This window comes from Trichosurus vulpecula, chromosome 3 (assembly GCF_011100635.1).
Source record: "Trichosurus vulpecula isolate mTriVul1 chromosome 3, mTriVul1.pri, whole genome shotgun sequence".
In the NCBI taxonomy this organism is placed as follows: Eukaryota; Metazoa; Chordata; class Mammalia; order Diprotodontia; family Phalangeridae; genus Trichosurus; species Trichosurus vulpecula.
In genome coordinates, this window is record NC_050575.1 from 17,714,860 (window position 1) to 17,734,081 (window position 19,222).

The 19,222-nt window shown below is 37.2% G+C and overlaps 1 protein-coding gene across 1 annotated transcript in view; it reads right to left on the bottom strand.

Annotated features, from left to right (window-relative positions):
* CDC42BPB (CDC42 binding protein kinase beta) overlaps positions 1–19,222 on the bottom strand; it is a 172,787-nt gene that overhangs the window by 33,755 nt on the left and 119,810 nt on the right. Inside the window, exons 19-27 of the mRNA XM_036752011.1 lie at positions 18,460–18,608; positions 16,410–16,504; positions 16,241–16,320; positions 10,964–11,053; positions 10,474–10,551; positions 4,278–4,383; positions 3,586–3,722; positions 2,956–3,095; positions 635–716 (exon numbers count right to left, since the gene is read on the bottom strand). Coding sequence (XP_036607906.1) covers positions 635–716; positions 2,956–3,095; positions 3,586–3,722; positions 4,278–4,383; positions 10,474–10,551; positions 10,964–11,053; positions 16,241–16,320; positions 16,410–16,504; positions 18,460–18,608 — 957 coding nt within the window. The remainder of the gene's footprint in view (positions 1–634; positions 717–2,955; positions 3,096–3,585; positions 3,723–4,277; positions 4,384–10,473; positions 10,552–10,963; positions 11,054–16,240; positions 16,321–16,409; positions 16,505–18,459; positions 18,609–19,222) is intronic.

Consider the following 19,222-nt stretch of genomic DNA (forward strand, 5'->3'; position numbering starts at 1 on the left):
AAAAAAAAGAAACTGAAGTCACATATTGTCACATGACATGCCCCCTTATAAATAACATCATAGTATTTCTTTTAGAGTTAAATATACTACTAAACCAAGTTTTTAAAAAGTAGTACAGCAGAGGTGCAGATAAAGGAGAAAAGAAGTTTTAGGTACACTAAGAAAAGGAGCAGGCAGGACCAATAAGGAAGAGAAAAAGAAGAGGGATGTTTCAGATGAAAGGAGATAGAGAGAAGGGCTCACACCAAAAGCAGCACTCCTGTGTGAAGAGAGAATGATGCTGTTGCTAGGTGGCAAGTATGCTGGAAAATGAGACGGACACAATGAAGAAACGCGGAGTAAGACAGGAACATATAAAACATTAGATTACTTTTATCCTTATATCATATCATTATCAGCAACTAAAGGCTTAAATAGCCAAAACATAAATGAAAGAAGTTATTAAATTTCTAAATCTGAAATTTAAGATATATGTTGAAACATATTTTGGATACAGTTCTGGAAAACCTTAAAAATTTATATTTAACTCTAAATGATGATCATTTCAATATAAACATTTTACCATTTTTAAAACTATGAAAGCACAAGCTTTAAAAGGCTCTCTTAAATACAGAAGAAATAAGAAAAGCCATACCCTAAATATACAAGGAATATCTCGTCGGGTAGCATGTATAACATCCGATGCTAAGACAGAGCTCACAGAAAACTCTTCATCTCTGGTAAGAAACAAAACAATAGGGTGATAAAACTCAGTAGGGAAGTTGCAGGGAAACAGTATTCTAGCACTTTTATTTCCTTTACATTTCTGGCTGTAAATGATTTGTTCATTTTATGAATATGTTTCCTACAAAAAACAAGATGCATCTTTTATTTCCTTTCTTTCTTTTTTGCTCTGGACTTATGACTTCATTGCATTACAGAGCTTTTGGTAAGGAAACTCCCTATACCAATGCAGACCAGCAAGTACAGTCCAATTTGTAGTATTAGGGCAAGGACTCTCAGATTGTTAGGTCTGGGGACCCTTTAACTCTTAACAATTTCTGAGGACCACCCCCCCCGACCGTGAGTTTTTGTTTGTGTGAGTTATATCTATTGATACTGACTTTATCTGAAATTAAACATCTTAATAATATTACAAAAATAGTTTTGATCTTGCAGATGCTCTCGAAGTATCTCAGGATCCCTGAACCGCGCTTTGAAAACTACTGTATTAGAGAGTTGCCTGGGTCACAGAGAGGTTAAGGTGCATGGTCACACAGATTATTAGAGGGAGGACTTCACCGAACTTAGGCTGCCCTAGCTCCAACTTTATACATTAAAAGTCTGTAATGTATAATGCAACGTCCCTCTCTGTCCTGGATGTAAAGGGAGTGAACAGGATGAAAAAGAAATTACCAGTTTCTACCTTAAGGAGAAATGAAATGGTTCTGTATTAACTACATATGAAAAGTCAGGGAGGGACTTGAAACTGCAGGGGGTGGGGTGGAGGCGTAAAGATGGTAATGGGGAGAATCACTTTTAACTGAAAGAAAGGAGACTGAAGAAGACTTCGTGAAAGAAGTGACAACTGAGCCAGGCCGGATTTCAACAGGTGATGGGTGATGTGTAGGAAAACTGTCACAGTGCGCTTCATAGTGTTTTATAACTGCAGTATTTAAAATATCATTTAGACTACGTTGGCTGAAATCAGGCCCCCATTTCCAAGAAGTGACCATAGGACTAATTTCCATTAGTTATGGAATAAACTGCATGTAAAAGAACCAAATACTAGGGCTACTGCTTTGAAAACAGGTGAATTCTTTCCTATTTACAGCAAAATGATTTTAGGAAAGGGGCACATGTCTGAATTTTTATATGCCAAAGTGTTTTCACACATAAAATATGTTAAAATGCTACTATTGGTGAGCAGGGAAAAACATTTTACAACTGGTTCACTGGGTAACACAATGCTCAACAAATGCAAATTCAAATTTACATTAAATGTTTAAAAAGGCATATATTAAAATTTCCTAATAAACTTATATAGGGGGAAACATTACCATAATGGGGGAGGCATTTTACCCATTTCATGGAAAGATCTAGAAAATCAAAGCTGGCAAAATAGGCTTAAATTCTGAGCAGGCTTGAATAATGTGAAAGCAAATGCTGAATCTGATAATAACGGACTAGATTACTCTTCCCTGATCTTGTTCTGGTCCATTTTTTTGGTCATGCTATCTGCCACACTCATCTTTGTCCACTGATGTTCTCCAGTCTCCAAGGCTGAGCTCAGATACTTTCACTAGCGTGAAGTCTTTTCTGATCCACCCAGCTAAAAGTAGGGAGATGGGGTTCCTGAACCGTGTAGACCCCACCCTTTAACATCTCGCATATATTTAATCAAATTTTAACTTTTATTACACTATTGATACATATGGCTCATAATGCAATGATACTATAAGTTCCTTAAGGCCAGGAGCTGAATTCCTCTTCGAATGCCAAGCACACAGTTGCTTAACATTTGTTGAATTGAAGAAGGTAGATACTAGGTTTCCTCTGTGTGCTTAATCCCAGGAAAACTGAATAATACTAGGTCAGAACAAGACAATAGATATTTTTGGGTCAGATTCTACATTTCCTAGGACTAACTTTCAAGTACACAACTGGTTTTTCCAACTTTTCTACTCTGCAAGAGAGGTAACTAGACTCAAATGTACTATATGCATATAGAAACATTTTTTGGACATTATTTATTTTGAGACAGTTAAGTACCTTTACATTAAATATCTATTTGTACAATTTTTCAAAGCAGAGAAATTAACATTTTATGTGTTAGCTAAATTTAACTGCCTTCTAGAATACAATGATCAAAGTATAATTGAGGTCACAGTAGCAGTGGCATAAAAACAATACACTCTCATGAATAAAAATGCAAACAAAATTAATAAACCAAGTCAGCATTTGTCACAAACCAACCTGAGATCTAAGACCTGACTTGCAACAACGCCAGGCTGGGTGGATTTACCTTCAGGCAAATCATATAAAAAGAGTTTACAGTCACAGACAATTGCATATGCTCTCTGCCATCCTTTCTTCACCCCTGTAGGCTTTGGAATCTGCAAAGAAATAAATTTTACTATTTTTTAGGAAGAAATTTTAAAATATGGATTGGTGATATATACAAACTTTTTTGTCACCATGGTAAATTTTGCTTTCTGGTGTCTGAATAAATATTTTGGTTTTGTCTTGGAGGAAGAGAGTTTATTATATTTTGTGAATCTACCCTGGAAATACACATGCATATTCATAGCAGCTGCTGTGGGTGTCGCACTGGCATTACAGCAAATTAGATAGACTAATAATAGTTCACATTTATATAATCCTTTGTAGCTACAAAGTGCGACATGTATAGGACATTATCTTATTTAATTTTTACAACGACACTGAGACAAATTTAAAAAGATGAGGATTCTAAGTCCCCAAAAGGCTTAGTGACATAATCAAGATCACAAAGCTGTTAGGTGGAAGAACTTAGATTAGAATCCACATCCATGACATTTCTGGAGCCCAAGGCTTTTCCTATGTCTACTGCTGCCCCAGTCTTACCTTGACATAACCTTTGTAAGCAGTCCCAATTCCTCTCTGTACATCTACTCCAAGGGGCCTTTTTGATTGCTCAGGCGGAATTGGACAAACCTGAGGAGCACTGTCTTTGCATGAAACATGGCATGAGAAGGAACACACTGGAAAAATGAAAGTCATCATCAATTACATTCTAAAAAGAAGTCACTATGTATATTATGGGGAAGACAATTTAAAGATGAATAGCTAGCACTAGGAAAGAGGAGCAAAGTTTAATAGTAACTAGAAGAGGTTGTACATGAAAGTTCAATAGTTTATCTGTTATAATTTCTGCAATCACACTTCTTATCTAAGAAATATATGCTTACAATGATAATACTGAACTGTTATGTGCTTTATGTTACTGCCAATATATGCATTTAAAGTAGAGGACATTTTTATACTCCTCTGGATGCTCTGTCAAGGAGGGACAGAGACTCAGGGGCAGAGGAGAATAGGGATGCAAAGGTATAAAAGGTGGCACCAAGTAGAAAGTAGACAGCAAATGTTACAATGATGCTACGCTGGGGAGTTTGGAGAGTCTCTTCTTGCAACAAGGGCTGGCCTGGTTGACCTAAAATTCTTACAGTAATTCCTTTTCACTGAGTTGACTATGCTTCAAGTACAGAGATCGCAATAATTTACTCTCGAAAACAATTTATATTTGAATTACTCACCCTCACAAGCATAGCCCTGTCGAATTAATCCAACCATAAGGGAAGTGCAGTGGCTACACTGTGTAGGACTTGAAAAGGATTTGACACTGAACTGGTGAGCTTTAGGCTGAAAGAGAAATATATGAAAGTGAAAAAAAAAAACTTAAAAGAGACCGATCAGTTTCCTAACAGAACTAAAACTCAAGACACAACTGGCACAAACTAGGCACGGACCAAGATACGGTCAAAATAGGTACATGATTGAGACATGAAGGGTGGTATCATAAACAAATTAGGGGGTAGAGAAAAAAACTGCCTGTCAGATGTATGGATAAGAGTTTATGACAAACAAGAGAAAAGAGGTCCATGGGAAGTGAAACAGGTAACTTTGATAACATGAGATTAAAAAAGTTTTGTACAAACAAAACAAGTACAGTCAAAATTCAGGAAACCAGAAAAAAAACTTTATAGCAAGTTTCTCTGATAAGGCCTCATTTCTCAAATATATAGGAAACCAAGCCAAATTCATGAAAATAAGAGCCATTCCTCAATTGAAAAATGGTTAAAGGATATGAACAGGAAGTTTTCAGAAGAAGAAATCAAAGCTATCTATAGGCATATGAAGAAGTGCTTTAAATCACTACTGATTAGGAAAATGAAATTAAAACAACTCTAAGGTACCTACCACCTCACACCTATCAGATTGGCTAATGTGATAGAAAATAAAAATGACAAATGCTGGAGGGGATGTGAAAAAATAGGGACACTAGTGCACTGTTTGTGGAGCTGTATACTGAGTCCATCATTCTGGAGAACAATTTGGAACTATGCCCAAAGGGCTATAAAACTGCATAGCTTTTGATGCAGCAATACCACTATACTAAGTCTGTATCCCAAAGAGATCAAAGAAAAAGGAAAGGGATCTATGTGTACAAAAATTTTATAGCAACTCTTTTTGTGGTGCCAAAGAACTGGACATCAAGGGGATGTCTACCCACTGGAGAATGGCTGAACAAGTTGTGCTACGATTGTGATGGCATACTATTTTGCTGTAAGAAATGACAAGCAGGAAGGAGGAGTAAAGAGAAGGACTTGCCTGAGCTCTCCCCCAAACCCCTCCAAATACTTGCAAAAAATTACTCTTAACAAATCCTAGAGCAGCAGAATCCACAAAAAGACAGAGTGAAACAAATTTCTAGCCTAAGATATAACCTGGAAGGTCAACAGGAAAGATCTGTTGCACCAGTCTGAGGGAGGAGGGCAGTTCAGTGTGGGCCATGCTGGCACAGATGGGGCAGAGCAGGCCTCAGGGCACTGAAACACTGGCAGCTGTGGCAGTTTCCAGACTTCTCCATGCACAAACACCAAAGACAACTTAGAAGGTCAGTAGGAAAGGGCTGTTGGACCTAGGTCAGAGTGGAGCACATTCCAGCCCTGGCATAGCTGGGGTGGGAACAGCAACACTGGCAGTGGTAACAGCTGCTTCCGGAGCTCTCAGCAGCCCACAGATGGTAAGGGGATCAAACAACTGATCAGAAGGAGATTACAGGGGTCTCTTTGCTAGCACTGAGGCAGGATTCTGTTGCTCTGCCCACATTTGGATCTGGGCAGCAGTCCTGAGGTGAGGAGGAGCACTGGCATAGCAGAGCTTGTGACAGCAATGGAGATGGAATCCTCCTCATGGTTCCAGGGCAGAAAAGAGCGCTTGTGGTCACTCACAGACCAGGAGGGGAGTAAACACTTCTCCTTAGATTATACCACCTTGGAAGAACTGAAAACTTACAGGTTCCTAGAAGTACCTCTGAAAACAGCTGCATGAAACCCCTGAAGCTTGGGACAGTACACCCTCCACACTGGAAGCAGAGCCCTACCTTAACAAAGAGTTAAAAAGTCAAATGACTGGGAAAACGAACCAACAGTGGAAAAAAACTCAGACTACAGAAACTTATTTTAGTAACAAGGAAGATCAAAACATACACTCAGAAGAAGACAACAAAGAAAGTTCCTACATCCAAAGTCTCCAAGAAAAATATGAATTGGTCTCAGGCCATGGACAAGCACAAAAAGGATTTTGAAAATCAAGTAAGAGAAGCAGAGGAAAAATTGGGAAGAGAAATGAGAGGGATGCAAAAAATCATGAAAAAAAATTCAATAGCTTGCTAAAGGAGACCCCCAAAAATACTGATGAAAATAACACCTTAAAAAATAGACCAGACCAAATGGCAAAAGAGGTCCAAAACACCAATGAGGTGAATGCCTAAAAAAGCAGAATTGGCCAAATGGAAAAGGAGGTTCAAAAGTTCACTAAAGAAAATAATTCCTTAAAAACTAGAAATGGAGAAAATGGAAACTATTGACTCTATGAGAAATCAAGAAATTATAAAACAAAACCAAAAGAATGAAAAAATAGAAGACTGAAATATCTCATTGGAAAAACCACTAACCTGGAAAAGAGATTCAGAAAAAATAATTTAAAAATTATTGGACTACCTGAAAACCATGATCAAAAAAAGAGCCTAGATATCATCTTTCAAGAAATTATCAAGGAAAACTGCCCTGATATTTTAGAAGCAGAGGGTAAAATAGAAGTTGAAAGAATCCACCAATCACCTCCAGAAAGATATCCCAAAAGGAAAACTCCCAGGGATATTATAGCCAAATTCCAGAGTCCCCAGGTCAAGGAGAAAATATTGCAAACAGCCAGAAAGAAACAATTCAAGTGTTGTGGAAACACAGTCAGAATAACACAAGATTTAGCAGCTTCTACATTAAGGGATCAGAGGGCTTGGAATACGATATTCCGGAGGTCAAAAGAGCTAGGATTAAAACCACAAATCACCTACCCAGCAAAACTGAGTGTAATCAATGAGGGGGAAAATTGATATTCAATGACATGGAGGAATTTAGTGCATTCTTGATGAAAGATCAGAGCTGAATAGAAAATCTGACTTTCAAATACAAGACTCAAAAGAAGTATGAAAAAGGTAAACATAAAAGAGAAATCACAAGGGACTTATTGAAGTTGAACTGTTTACATTCCGACATGGAAAGATGAGATTTCTAACTCATGAGACCTTTCTAAGTATTAGAAAGGGTAGGGTAGATTAGGGTAGTTGGAGAGAATATAGATAGACAAAGGACACAGGGTAACTTGAATATGAAGGGATGATACCTCAAAAATAAAATTAAGGAGTGAAAGGAATGTACTGGGAGGAGAAAGGGAGAAGTAAAATGGGGTAAACCATCTGACATAAAAGAGGTAAGAAAAAGCTTTTACAGTGGAAGGGAAGAGGAGGGAGGTGAAAGGGAATGAGTGAACCTTACTCTCATCAGATTTGACTCGAGGAGGGAATAACATACACATTCAATTGGGTATGGAAATCTATCTTACGGGAAAGTAGAGGAGAAAAGGATGGGGACTGGGGGGGAAGGGTTTGATAGAAGGGAAGGCAGACGGGGAGGGGGCGGTAATCAGAAGGAAACACTTTTGAGGAGGGAAGGGTCAAAGGAGAGAATAGAATAAATGGGGGGGCAGGATAGGATGAAGGGAAATACAGTCTTCACAACATGACTATTATAGAAGTGTTTTGCATGACTATACAGGTATAACCTATGTTGAATTGCTTGCCTTCTCAATGAGGGAGGGAGGAAGAGAATTTGGAACTCAAAGTTTTAAAAATGAATGTTAAAATTTTTTTACAAGTAACTGGGAAATAAGATACACAGGCAATGGGATATAGAAATCTATCTTACCCTACAGGAAAATAGAAAGGGAAGGGATTGGGGGGGTGGGGTGGGGAAAGAGAAGAGATATACAAGGAAGGGTAGATTGGGGGAAGGGGTAAACAGAATGCACACAGTCTTGGGGTGAGGGGAGGGGAGAGATGGGGAGAAAATTTGGAACTCAAAATCTTGTGGAAGTACATGCTGAAAACTAAAAATACAAAATGAAGCAAGCAAAACCAGGAGAAAATTGTACACAGTAACAGCAATATTATGATGATGATCAACTGTGAAAGACTTTGCTACTCTAATTAATACGGAGATGCACAACAATTTGAAAGGACCAATGATGAAAAATGTTATCCACCTCTAGTGAGAGAACTGATGAGCACAGAATGAAGGATATTTTTTTTTCCATTTTTATTCTTCTTGCCCTCTCCACCCCCTCTTTTTGTAACATAGCTAACAAGGAAATATTCTGCACGACTTCATGTATATAATGGGTATCATACTGCTTTGCTTGCCTTCTCAAAGGGTGGAAAAGAGAAGATTTGAAACTCCAAAAATATTTTTAAATGAGTGTTAAAAATAAATAAAAGTTTAAAGAAAAGTTTGATAGGATAAAAATAAAAATCAAGACTTGAGATAAAGCTCTCCAGGGTAAACTTAATTCTAGTTCCAACCCCTAACTAGTCTGACACAGAAACCAGTTTCTATGTTAATTAACTTAATTAACAATCAGGTATCTTTAAAAATTACCTAAATTAGTAATAACAGATACGTATACCATTTTAAGGTTTGCAAAGCACTTTCAAGGCTGTTATCTGATTTGTTGTCATGAAAGGACTACATTTGTTATCCCCATTTTATAGGACAGGAAGGAAACTGAGGCTCCCAGAAGTTCAGCGATGTGCCTATGTTCACAGAGGTACATGACACCTCTCCTGACTCCCTGTCTAGCATTCTTTCGGTTGTATTTCTTAGCACATCTGGCATAGAGAATAATACTCCTATTAACTGAAACTAAGGGGAGTGGCAAAAATGGAATGTTTATCACCTATCTGGTGACCTGATATTTCATTACAGAACAAGGCCTGATGAAGGCTTCTGGCAGCAATGGGGAGAACACTGACCCAGACCCCCAGACTAGTTAGTCACTAAAGATTTCGTTAATCAGGCCACACTCAGATACACTACGGGTGGCAGCCCGTCTATCTTTGCTGCCAACATTTCCTTCCTGGACTCTGGGTTCCTTGATTTTCCCAAGCTTCTCTGGTTCAGGGGAGGACGAAAGTTTTCACTGGCATTTGATTGGGGGTGGGGGTGTGTGTGTGGGGGGGGTGTAAAGCCAATCAGTAAGTGAAAAGATCTTTCCTGCCCATTGAAGAGGCTTCCAAAGGGAGGTCTGATTAGAGACAGGCCCACACCCTTTCACTAATTAGTGTGAGGCCCCAGGCTGGTTAGCAAACTAGTTAGCTAGTTTGAGAGAGGCAGGAAGCCCTGAAGGCCCTAAGAGGAGCTGCTAAGACCAGAGCCAATGGTATGTGCCTAAGTTCTGGTCAATCAGATGAAGTCTAAGGACCCTATAGAGAGAAAAGAACTTGGGAAAGGCAGAAACCGAGAAACCCAGGACTAGAAGTGAGAAGCTGAGAAACTGAAGATTGAGAGCAGAATGGAGAGCAGCAGGATCCAGGAGCCGAGGGCCAGCTTCCAGAGCGTGCAGAGTGGAGAGCGCTGAACACAAGAGGGAGTTTCAGAACTTGGAGTCAGCGGAGCTGCCGGAGAGAGTGCTGAGCAGGGCCTTCCTACACAGGATGTTTCTGTACCAGAATATTAGCTGGGTTTTGTTTGTTGTTTTGGAAGGGGAGTGTGTGCTAATACCAAGGGGAGTACTTAGAGATGACTGAGATCTTACAAATAATCTAGATGTCAAATTCAAATAGAAACATACCCCTGTGGGGGGGATACACTGACTTAAGCAACCCCAAATTAACATTATCTCTATGGCATTATATCTTTATTTTGCTAAGCATTTCCCAATTGTATTTCAGTCTGGCTGCCCAGCACCAAGTTTGATGCCCGTGACCTGGTAATAACACCCACATTTATTTAGTGCTTCCTGTGTGCCAGGCCCCACGCTCCGTCCTTTACAGTCATTACCTTATGTGATCCTCACAACAGCCCGGCAAGGTAGGCGCTACTATTACCATTTCCATTTTACAATTGAGGAAACTGAGGCAAAATAGAGGTTAAGTGACTTGCCCAAGATCACACAACTCGTAAGTGTGTCCTCCTGACTTCCTGACTCTTATCTACTGTGCCACCTTCCCTAATTTACAAATGGGAAGTTCTCTTTGCCTCTTTAAATTTTCCTAAAGCATTGTTTGGATTTCTCCCTTGCTTCTTAGATGTGTACACGCCATATACTCCCCAGCAGAAAAACCAACATGTCCAATTACTTTATAAAATGAAAGTCCTAGATAAGATTTCCTACCTTTGGTACAGCTAGAGAAAGAGACTGGATGGTGGGAGAAGAAACAGCAGGTCCCCTCTGCTGAGGACGAGTTGTTTCCTATAATATAAGAAGAGATAAATTGCTTTTTCAATATTTTCTTTAATTTCCTATATTGAATAGTGTTTATTTCTTTTTAAAATTTATTATTTTTTTTTACAATTACACTTCTGATTTACTACTTTAACAGAAATACTCAAAGCAAGTTCACTAACAAAGCAAAAATAAAGGGCATTAACATACTTGTTAAACAGCCTAAAAAGAGGTTTTACAAATTATCTATAAAGCAAAGAACCAAGGCTACAAAGAAGTGCACTTAATACTAGAATGTGCTTCCTTTCATGATGGGCAGTATCTACAAAATAAACACTAAGAGATTATTAATAATAATTAGTATTAATAACATTATGTCCTAACAGAGGATAAAAAGGACTCAGGTGAATTCTCTTAGCAGAACAGTCAGCGGACTTACTTCTTGCTGTTCTATGTTTATGGAAACTGAAGTGGATGGTGAAACTTCTGGTTTGGGAACTTGTGTTTCTTGATCTCCAGTTGAGCTAGTCTGTGAAAAATAAAAAAGGAGTAGGAATGATAAGCAGGAATTTTTGAACTCTGATTTCTAAATTATATTCTATTAAATAACATGGGTACTGATGAGGCTTTAAAAGATCTCAAAACTGTATTTCTTTTAGTGTTCTAACCTCTTTTTACTCCTCTCAGTAGGTACAATACTGAAAGTTTGGCTTTCTTAAATCAACTGCAAACCCCTTAGCTACTGTAAATTAATTACATTTCACAGTCTCTGAAAGAATGTGATGATGTGTTTACAAGTAATAAAAAAAATCACTGGATATGGTGGTGCATTTCTGTAGTTCTTGCTACAGAAGAGGCCGAGAGCTGGTGGCTCACTTGAGTTTTGGAGTTCTGGGCTGCAGTGAAGCTAAAGCTGATCTGACATCTACACTAAGTTAAACACTGATATGGTGAGCTCCTGGGGGAGAGGTGAAATCATCTAAGTTAGAACTAGAACAGGTTAAGCCTATCCTATGTGGTATTCAGCAGTGGGTCAGGCCTGTGAATTGCTAAGAGGCACAATACAGGCAAACCTAGTCTTAAAAAAAAATAAAACAAAGTAACAGAAAATATGAAGATAAGTATTTTAGATATGCAAAGTTCTTTTTAGTCCCCTGTTCCTATAACCTGCCTCCTGCAGGAGACACCCCTTCCCCACAAGCTGTGAATTCCTTCCCTCTGAGATTACCTTTCATTCACACTGTACCCAATATGTAGGAGAAACAGGCAGAGTTGGAAAAGGGAGTGTCATGTATGAGAAACCACAAGGCCAGTGGTGAGTAAAATTTAAGAAAATGAGGAAGGTGTGGGTGTGTGGGTGGGTGTGGGTGGCTGTTTAGTTTTATTACTAAAAAAAAAAAAAAAAAAAAAAAAAGGGCAAATATCTGACCTTCATCATCTGACCTGCTTTATCATCCCCATATATATTTACAGTTTCTCAAATTAGATAAAAAACTAAATGGTTCTTCTACAATGTAAACATATTCACAATAATCTGACTGTACCCATAATGAGTCTGTCATGTTCCCTGGTCTTTTTATTCTGGGCTGTAACTTTAGTCTGTTCCTCATAGAGTCAGAGTTTCTGCCCTGAAAAAATGAATGAGGCTGTTTTATCTTAAGAGAAAGCTTAGTCAGAAGCTTATGAATATGTTTACATTGTAGAGGAACCATTGAGTTTCTTATCCAAGTTAAGAAACTCTCTAAATGAATTCAGCAAGATTAGTTGTAATTGTGTAAAGATCTCAACCACTTAAAATTTATTTTAATGAGTATTATTAAAATTAAGATGCCATTACCAAATCATTAATATTTACTCAAATTAGTGTTTATTATTAGCATAAGAATAGTATGCTAGTTTCAAAACTATGGTACAAAACCCCCAGTGGGGGTATCTACAGCAATACATGGCTGGTCTCTGGGAAATACAAGAGGAATGAGGTGAATGCTGGAATCCACCATTATTAAGAAGATGAATGTTACTGATTTGTTATAGTTAATCGGGCTATTGGTATAAGGAACCAAATTCAGATAGGAAGGGAGTCCATACAAGCAACATTCAAGCGCAATTATATATCTAGATCTATCTACAAATCTAGAACAGCATTTAAAAACGTTTAAAAATTTAGAAAATAACTCCTAGATTGTCTGCTAACTGAAAAAGCTAAAAACGGTGATTTTGCCATATGAGACATGACAAATGAATTAGAGAACTTTATCTTCAGATACCTGCATCTCCAAAGTAAACTAATTTTATTTTAAAGCTTTTTATGAAGCCCTAATAAAAGTAGTTTTCTTTAGTTGGTTAAATTAAAATAAATTATATAAATTAATATAGTGAAGAAAGTTTACTAGTTTAGTGGTGCCAACTTAACTAAGATGGAAAGCACAAACTATTGGCAGAAACTTATTTCTTCCCAAAAGACTAGCAGAGAAGATGTTGATAAAGAAGAAATAGAAACCTTGGTTGTAACAGATAAGAGGGATAAAAATGATCATTTTCTATCCAATTAAAAAACTTTCATGAAAGTTATTAGTAGCAAATTAAAAAATTTTCAGTTTTGTGGCAAGTATTTACCAAACTGGCCAGTAAATTTAAAAACTTGCTTAAACTTCTGGGAATGTTTTAAATATAAAGGCTTTGTTTTTTAAAAAAAAAAAAGTAAATTTTCCATCTACTGAGTTCTTTGAATTAGATATGTACAAAAAGCTGGAAAAGAAAATATAAGAAGGTAGATCCATCCAAATATGGGGGTAGAGGGAGAAGTCTGATGCTTGGTTACACACAATTTGTGATTTTGCTTTGTATAGAGGGCACAGACCATACAATGAATTTGCTTTGTACCTACTACAGATTTCTGTATTACTTTGCTATTCTGTCTGTCACTTCCTTCTATCCATTATAAACGCCACACTGGCAGGGAAAAATGTTATCTAATCTTGGTATCTATGCTTCAGAATCTAGGATAGTACTCTGGACAGAGTAGGTACTTAGTAAATGTTTATTCAACTGATATAACAGCATTTCATTCCCATGCCTGACCTCTGTCTCTCAGACTCCCAAGTGTTACCAGTTGTTAATCCAGATGCTAATCCTTCCTCAAATTATTGTTTTCATATTTATCAGTTTTTTGGTCATATCTTCTTAGTAGAACGTAAGTTCCTGGAGGACCAAATCTATTTTTTGTTTTGTTTTTGTATCTCCAGCATCTAGTACAGTACTTTGAACACTGGAATCACTTAATAAATGTTTTTTTAATTGGATTAGGTTAGAAGATCATCTAATAAGTACAAAACTTATTAATTTAAAAACTTCCTAATCAGTCAGCCAACAAGCATTTACTAAAGCACTTACTATGTGCCAGGTACTGTGCAAGGCCCTGGAGACGCAAAGAAAGGCAAAAACATAGTCCTTGCCCTTAAAGAGCACATATTCTAATGGGGGAGAAAAAAACAAACAACTATACATGAATGACACATGAATACACTCAAAAGTTTCCAGCTTGGCCTTTTCACTGGCAGTCCTACAAACCTGGAATGCTCTTCCTCCTCATCTGTTTCCTGCCTTCCCTGACTTCAACACTCAGCTAAAACTCATCTTCTGCAGGAGACACCTCTCCCCCACAAGCTGTGAATTCCTCAGGTGGGTGGGTGGGGTGTGTGTGTGTGTGTGCGCGCGCGCGCTTGCGTGCTCTCGCACATGCACATGCACTCTTTAACAGCTAAGTGGAGGACAGACTATAGCACACAGACTAAACAGAAACCTACTGTAACAGAATAAGAAGTGAGGAAGCTTGAATAAGGGTCCTGGCTTTGTGAGTGGACAGAAGATAATGGGAATGTTGTAAAGACAAGAATGACAAGACCTGGCAATAAATTGGCTATGTGGAGTGACTCTGGGTGAGGAGTCAAGATTAACAGAGGGATGCCCTAGTCTTACAGACTTTTAAAGAGAGGAGGATTTGGAGGGGGAGGGAACATTACAAGTACTGTTACTGTTGAGAATGTAAGATGTCAACAGGATATCCTGCTCAAAATATCCAAAAAACAGTTGGTGATGTGAGACTTGCAGGTCAGGAGGGAGGATATATGGGTCTGGAAATCACCTAGGAGATGGTAATTGATCCTATGGGAGCTGGTAAAATCACAAAGTGAGAGAATATAAAAGGAGAAGAGAAATGGGCCCAGGACATAAACTTGAGACTCCAACTATGGTAGAGGTTTAAGATCCAGCAAAGAAAATTGAAGAGTAAACAAACACGTAGGGAAAGAATCAGAAGAAAGAACTACTATAATAACTTGAGAGATTTTTAATATATTCTCTATTAATTCTGGAGGAAAGCTGCTTTTCTTTCTATCTTCCATTAACATACCTAAACAAACTGTTGACAATTTGAAAAGCTTAATTGCTGGCAATTCTCTGCTCTGTTCCTCTATCAAAGGAGTATTTGTGATTAATGAAACCAATGGAAAATGCATACAATTCACTAAGTAGTAAGGTTTATAACAGAACTAGGAGTCACTAGTTACTCTATGTCTCACCGAGGGATATGGGAAAGAACTACCATCATTTGGAATATTTTAAATGAGATTTGGAAAATAGTTACCTAGATGTATAAACAGAATGATATTAAGCATTAAAACGCTAAAAACCCCCCCAGTAATGAAATTTATTTCTACCCCTAAACTTCTGGGATTGTTCATGGCTATTTATTCTTTTGTTTTTGTGAGGCTATTGGGGTTAAGTGACCTGCCCAGAGTCACACAAATACTAAGTGTCAAGCATCTGAGGTCAGATCTGAGCTCACTCCAGGGCCACTGTTCTAACCACTTCGCCACCTAGCTACCCCAGGGCTACTTATCCTTAAGAGTCCATTTTGATTGTTTTAGATAAAGATGGACTGAAAAAATGTGCCACCCCACATACCCACTTGGAATTCACAACGTATAAAGTGAGGAAGCATGATTCATGTCAGCATTTAACAGATGCTTCCTCTGAAGTTATACAATCCAGTAACCCTGTAAAGTTTATTCTGAATTGTTCATGTTATAAATAAATTTACTGAAAAATCTGTCTTGAGGAAGGGGAGGCTTTTCAATGAGAGACTCACAATGATGAAGCAATTTTATAGTATCAATAAGGAAAGTCTAGCCAGAACTTATTTTCTTACTTTCCCTCCCTAATGTTTTGATCTTGATTTCATCGATGAAACCTGATTGTGTAGTCATACGGAAAGAGAGTTGTTTTCTGGATCTCAGGAAGTTAACACAGTACAGTACATACATTGTCGGCTGGTGCTTAAAAAATGTTTGTTGAATAAACTAAAATGACATGATAGCTCAGGAAGGCAGAATACTGCTATCCCAGAAGCATAAAGCCAAATTCACAGTCAGTCAGTCAATCTGTGAGACAAGCAAGCACTCTTTGAATCTATTATTGTTTTTCTTGGGAAAGTTCATCTCTGGAAAGGTTCCAACCATTTTTAAAAGAAAATTTATAAATATACTACCATAGGTCAATTCCAAGCTCAGAACACACTTGTGATGCTTCATCAGATGTTGATTAATTAAGCTTTTTCCACAAATAGCCTTTGGGTATTTGATTATATGATTTCAACTTATTAAAAATGAACAACCCACATATCTCTGCAATCAAATCATTTGGCTTATATACTTACTCTAAATGTCAGATCATGTGCAAGAGGTGAAGTGTTAAAGTACTCAAAAATTGATTCTTGAAAATCTGGAAGTTTGAGGCCTGAAAGGAAAAGGCAATTAATAATTTAAAGTTAAGATAAAACACATTATTTGAAAGTAATTTATTAGAAACTTTTATTCATCATTTACCTGTGTCTGCCTTAAATTTCTCTTCCACCTTTTTCCTCAAATTCTCCATTTCTTCTAATAATTCTCTATTTTTTCCTTCAGATTCCTTTAGTTTACTAAAATATTAAATGTAATTAATTTAGTGTTATGGAAAAAAGACATTTTACATTTTATGTTGAGATTTAGTTGATGGGTCAGCAGATTTAGAATCATGGTATAATGCTAATTAATATCTACTTAATAAAAGAACTCAAACATGCTTTAAAATGATAAACATTTACATAGAACTTATATTAGATTCATTATAACTCCCAAGCTGTTTATTACTATGAAACTTCCTATCAAAGAATTCCATTTAATCATTTTAGCTTTATTAGTCTCAAATTTTTACTGGGGAAAAAGACAGCGTACACCCAAGTTAAGAGATTTACCAGTAAGGTTAGGACTTGGTCATTCCAAGTTAATTCTCAGCTTTTTCTAGTAATGCATGCTATATCATCTTAAATTAAACATTAAGACTTCAGCCATTAAGATTCTTAACGGGAAACAAGTGGTAGACTTTGTCAAAGAAGACAACTTCATCCCTATCCCAAGAAGTAGTGATCTGGCAGTCACACAAGAGTTTCAATTCCTTCAGGGATTTCTACTAAAAGTTTGTGGAAGGCACAGAAATATCCTTTTTCTCCCCGGGGAGGATTACAAACATCAGTATGCACTACCCAAAAGGTAGCTGGCAATGGGACTCATGACAGAGGGAGAAATCAGTATCTTTTGTTAAGGAAACTGCTTTGGGGAACAAACTAGAAGCATCCCCCTCTGCAGGAGGCGAAGAAAAGCAGTTTTCTGAAAAAAAATCTTCTAATCAGTGGCTGATAAGAACATTTCAGATTAAAATGATGAGGCAGTAAGTCAGCGATGCTCACTACCTGCTGAGTGCTGTTGTGTTAAGTCCCACAGAGATTCAAAAGCAAAAGAGAGAGTCTTAGTCAAGTCATGGTCACAGAATCTCAGGGCTAGAAAGGACTTTAACGACCACCTAGTCTAAATCATACATGAACAAGAATCCCCTCTCTACCTATCCAGCCTTTGCATAATGACATTCAGTCAGTAAGCACCTGTTAAACAACCACTAGGTGACAGGCAATGGGCTAATCGCTGGGAATACAATGTGAGGAAAAAGAGAGTTCCTGCCCTCAAGCAGCTGTTCACAGTTTAATTAGGCAGTCCATTCCTGCCTGGCAGGTTGGTCATAAAGACCTTTTAAAAAAAATTGCATGGTAGAACAATGATGCCTTCTCATCACCATAACAACAACTAACACAAATGTATAAAAGAAATCATCCTAATTCTTTAAATTTCCAAACAGACCAATAACTTTAAATCTGTATTTTAAGTTTTATAGCAAAAGGAAAATTATAAGCAGATAAAAGGTATAAAGAAGCTAGATATAAAAGAAATGGGAATGGTGTGGATTTCTAGGGTGATATGTGAATAACTTCATAGAAAAAATTATAGCTGCCTTTAACTCACATTATACTATTTAGAAAATGTGTGTAATTGGCTGCACAAATGAAGAAAACTTTCAATATGGGTAACAAATTTTTCATTACTTCTTTAAAATGTCAAGACTGCAAAAGGTTTTTTTTTTTTAATTTATTTAATATATTTAGTTTTCAGCATTGATTTTCACAAGACTTTGAATTACGAATTTTCTCCCCATTTCTACCCTCCCACCCACTCCAAGACAGTGTATATTCTGGTTGCCCCATTCCCCAGTCAGCCCTCCCTTCTGTCACTCCACTCCCCCCTCCTATCCCCCTTTCCCTTCTTCTCTTGTAGGGCAAGATAAATTTCTACTCCCCATTGCCTGTGTATCTTATTTCCTAGTTGCATGCAAAAACTTTTTTTTCTTGTTGTTGTTTTTGAATGTCTGTTTTTAAAACTTTGAGTTCCAAATTCTCTCCCCTCTTCCCTCCCTAAGAAGGCAAGCAATTCAACATAGGACCACAAAAGGTTTTTAAATTGAAATAAAATGCAGAAAAACAGAGAAATCAGTTTTAACTTTTAGTACCTTTCAAAGGCTAGATTTGTTTCTTTGACTTTCCTTAGCTCTTCCTGAATGAGCTGTTTGGCACGTATCTCTGCATCAAGGGCAGACTGCAACTCCAGCCGGGCAGACATATCTAATTTTTGACTACGACGCACTTTCCAAAGTGGATCCTGTAGAAATGAGGTAGTTAACATTAGATATTAATTGAAAAAGTAGCCTTTTATTTGATTAACATATTAACACTAATGTGGCTTAGATTTTCAATTTATAAATTTAATTTTAAAGGTATTTCAATATTCAAAGGTAGGAAAGGAAATCTTTTAAGTCTTAATTAAATAAAAGTATTTAGAGAAAATACCTTAGCCTTCACAGAAATATAAGAGAATTCATTAATTATAAGGGTAACAACAATAACTGGCATTTATATAGAACTTCAAGGTTTGCGAATCACTTAACAAATATTATCTTATTTTACCCTCACAACACACAAGGGAGACTGTGTTACTGTTATGTCTTTACCTTTCAAATGCTAAAAAATTACATTCATATCCATTTTACTTTGCAAAGCGATTGGATCACTTCACAGCTCCGCACATTAAAGTATCTGCTTTCCTATGGTCCCTCCAGCATGTCATTTTCCTTTTCTGTCAACTTAGCTAATCTGATGAACGTGAGGTGATAAGAGTAGTTTTAACTTGCATTTCTCTTAATTATTAGTGACATGTTTCATATGGCTATGGATTTCTTCCTTTGAAAACTGCCTTGAACAGGCAATTTTTAAAAA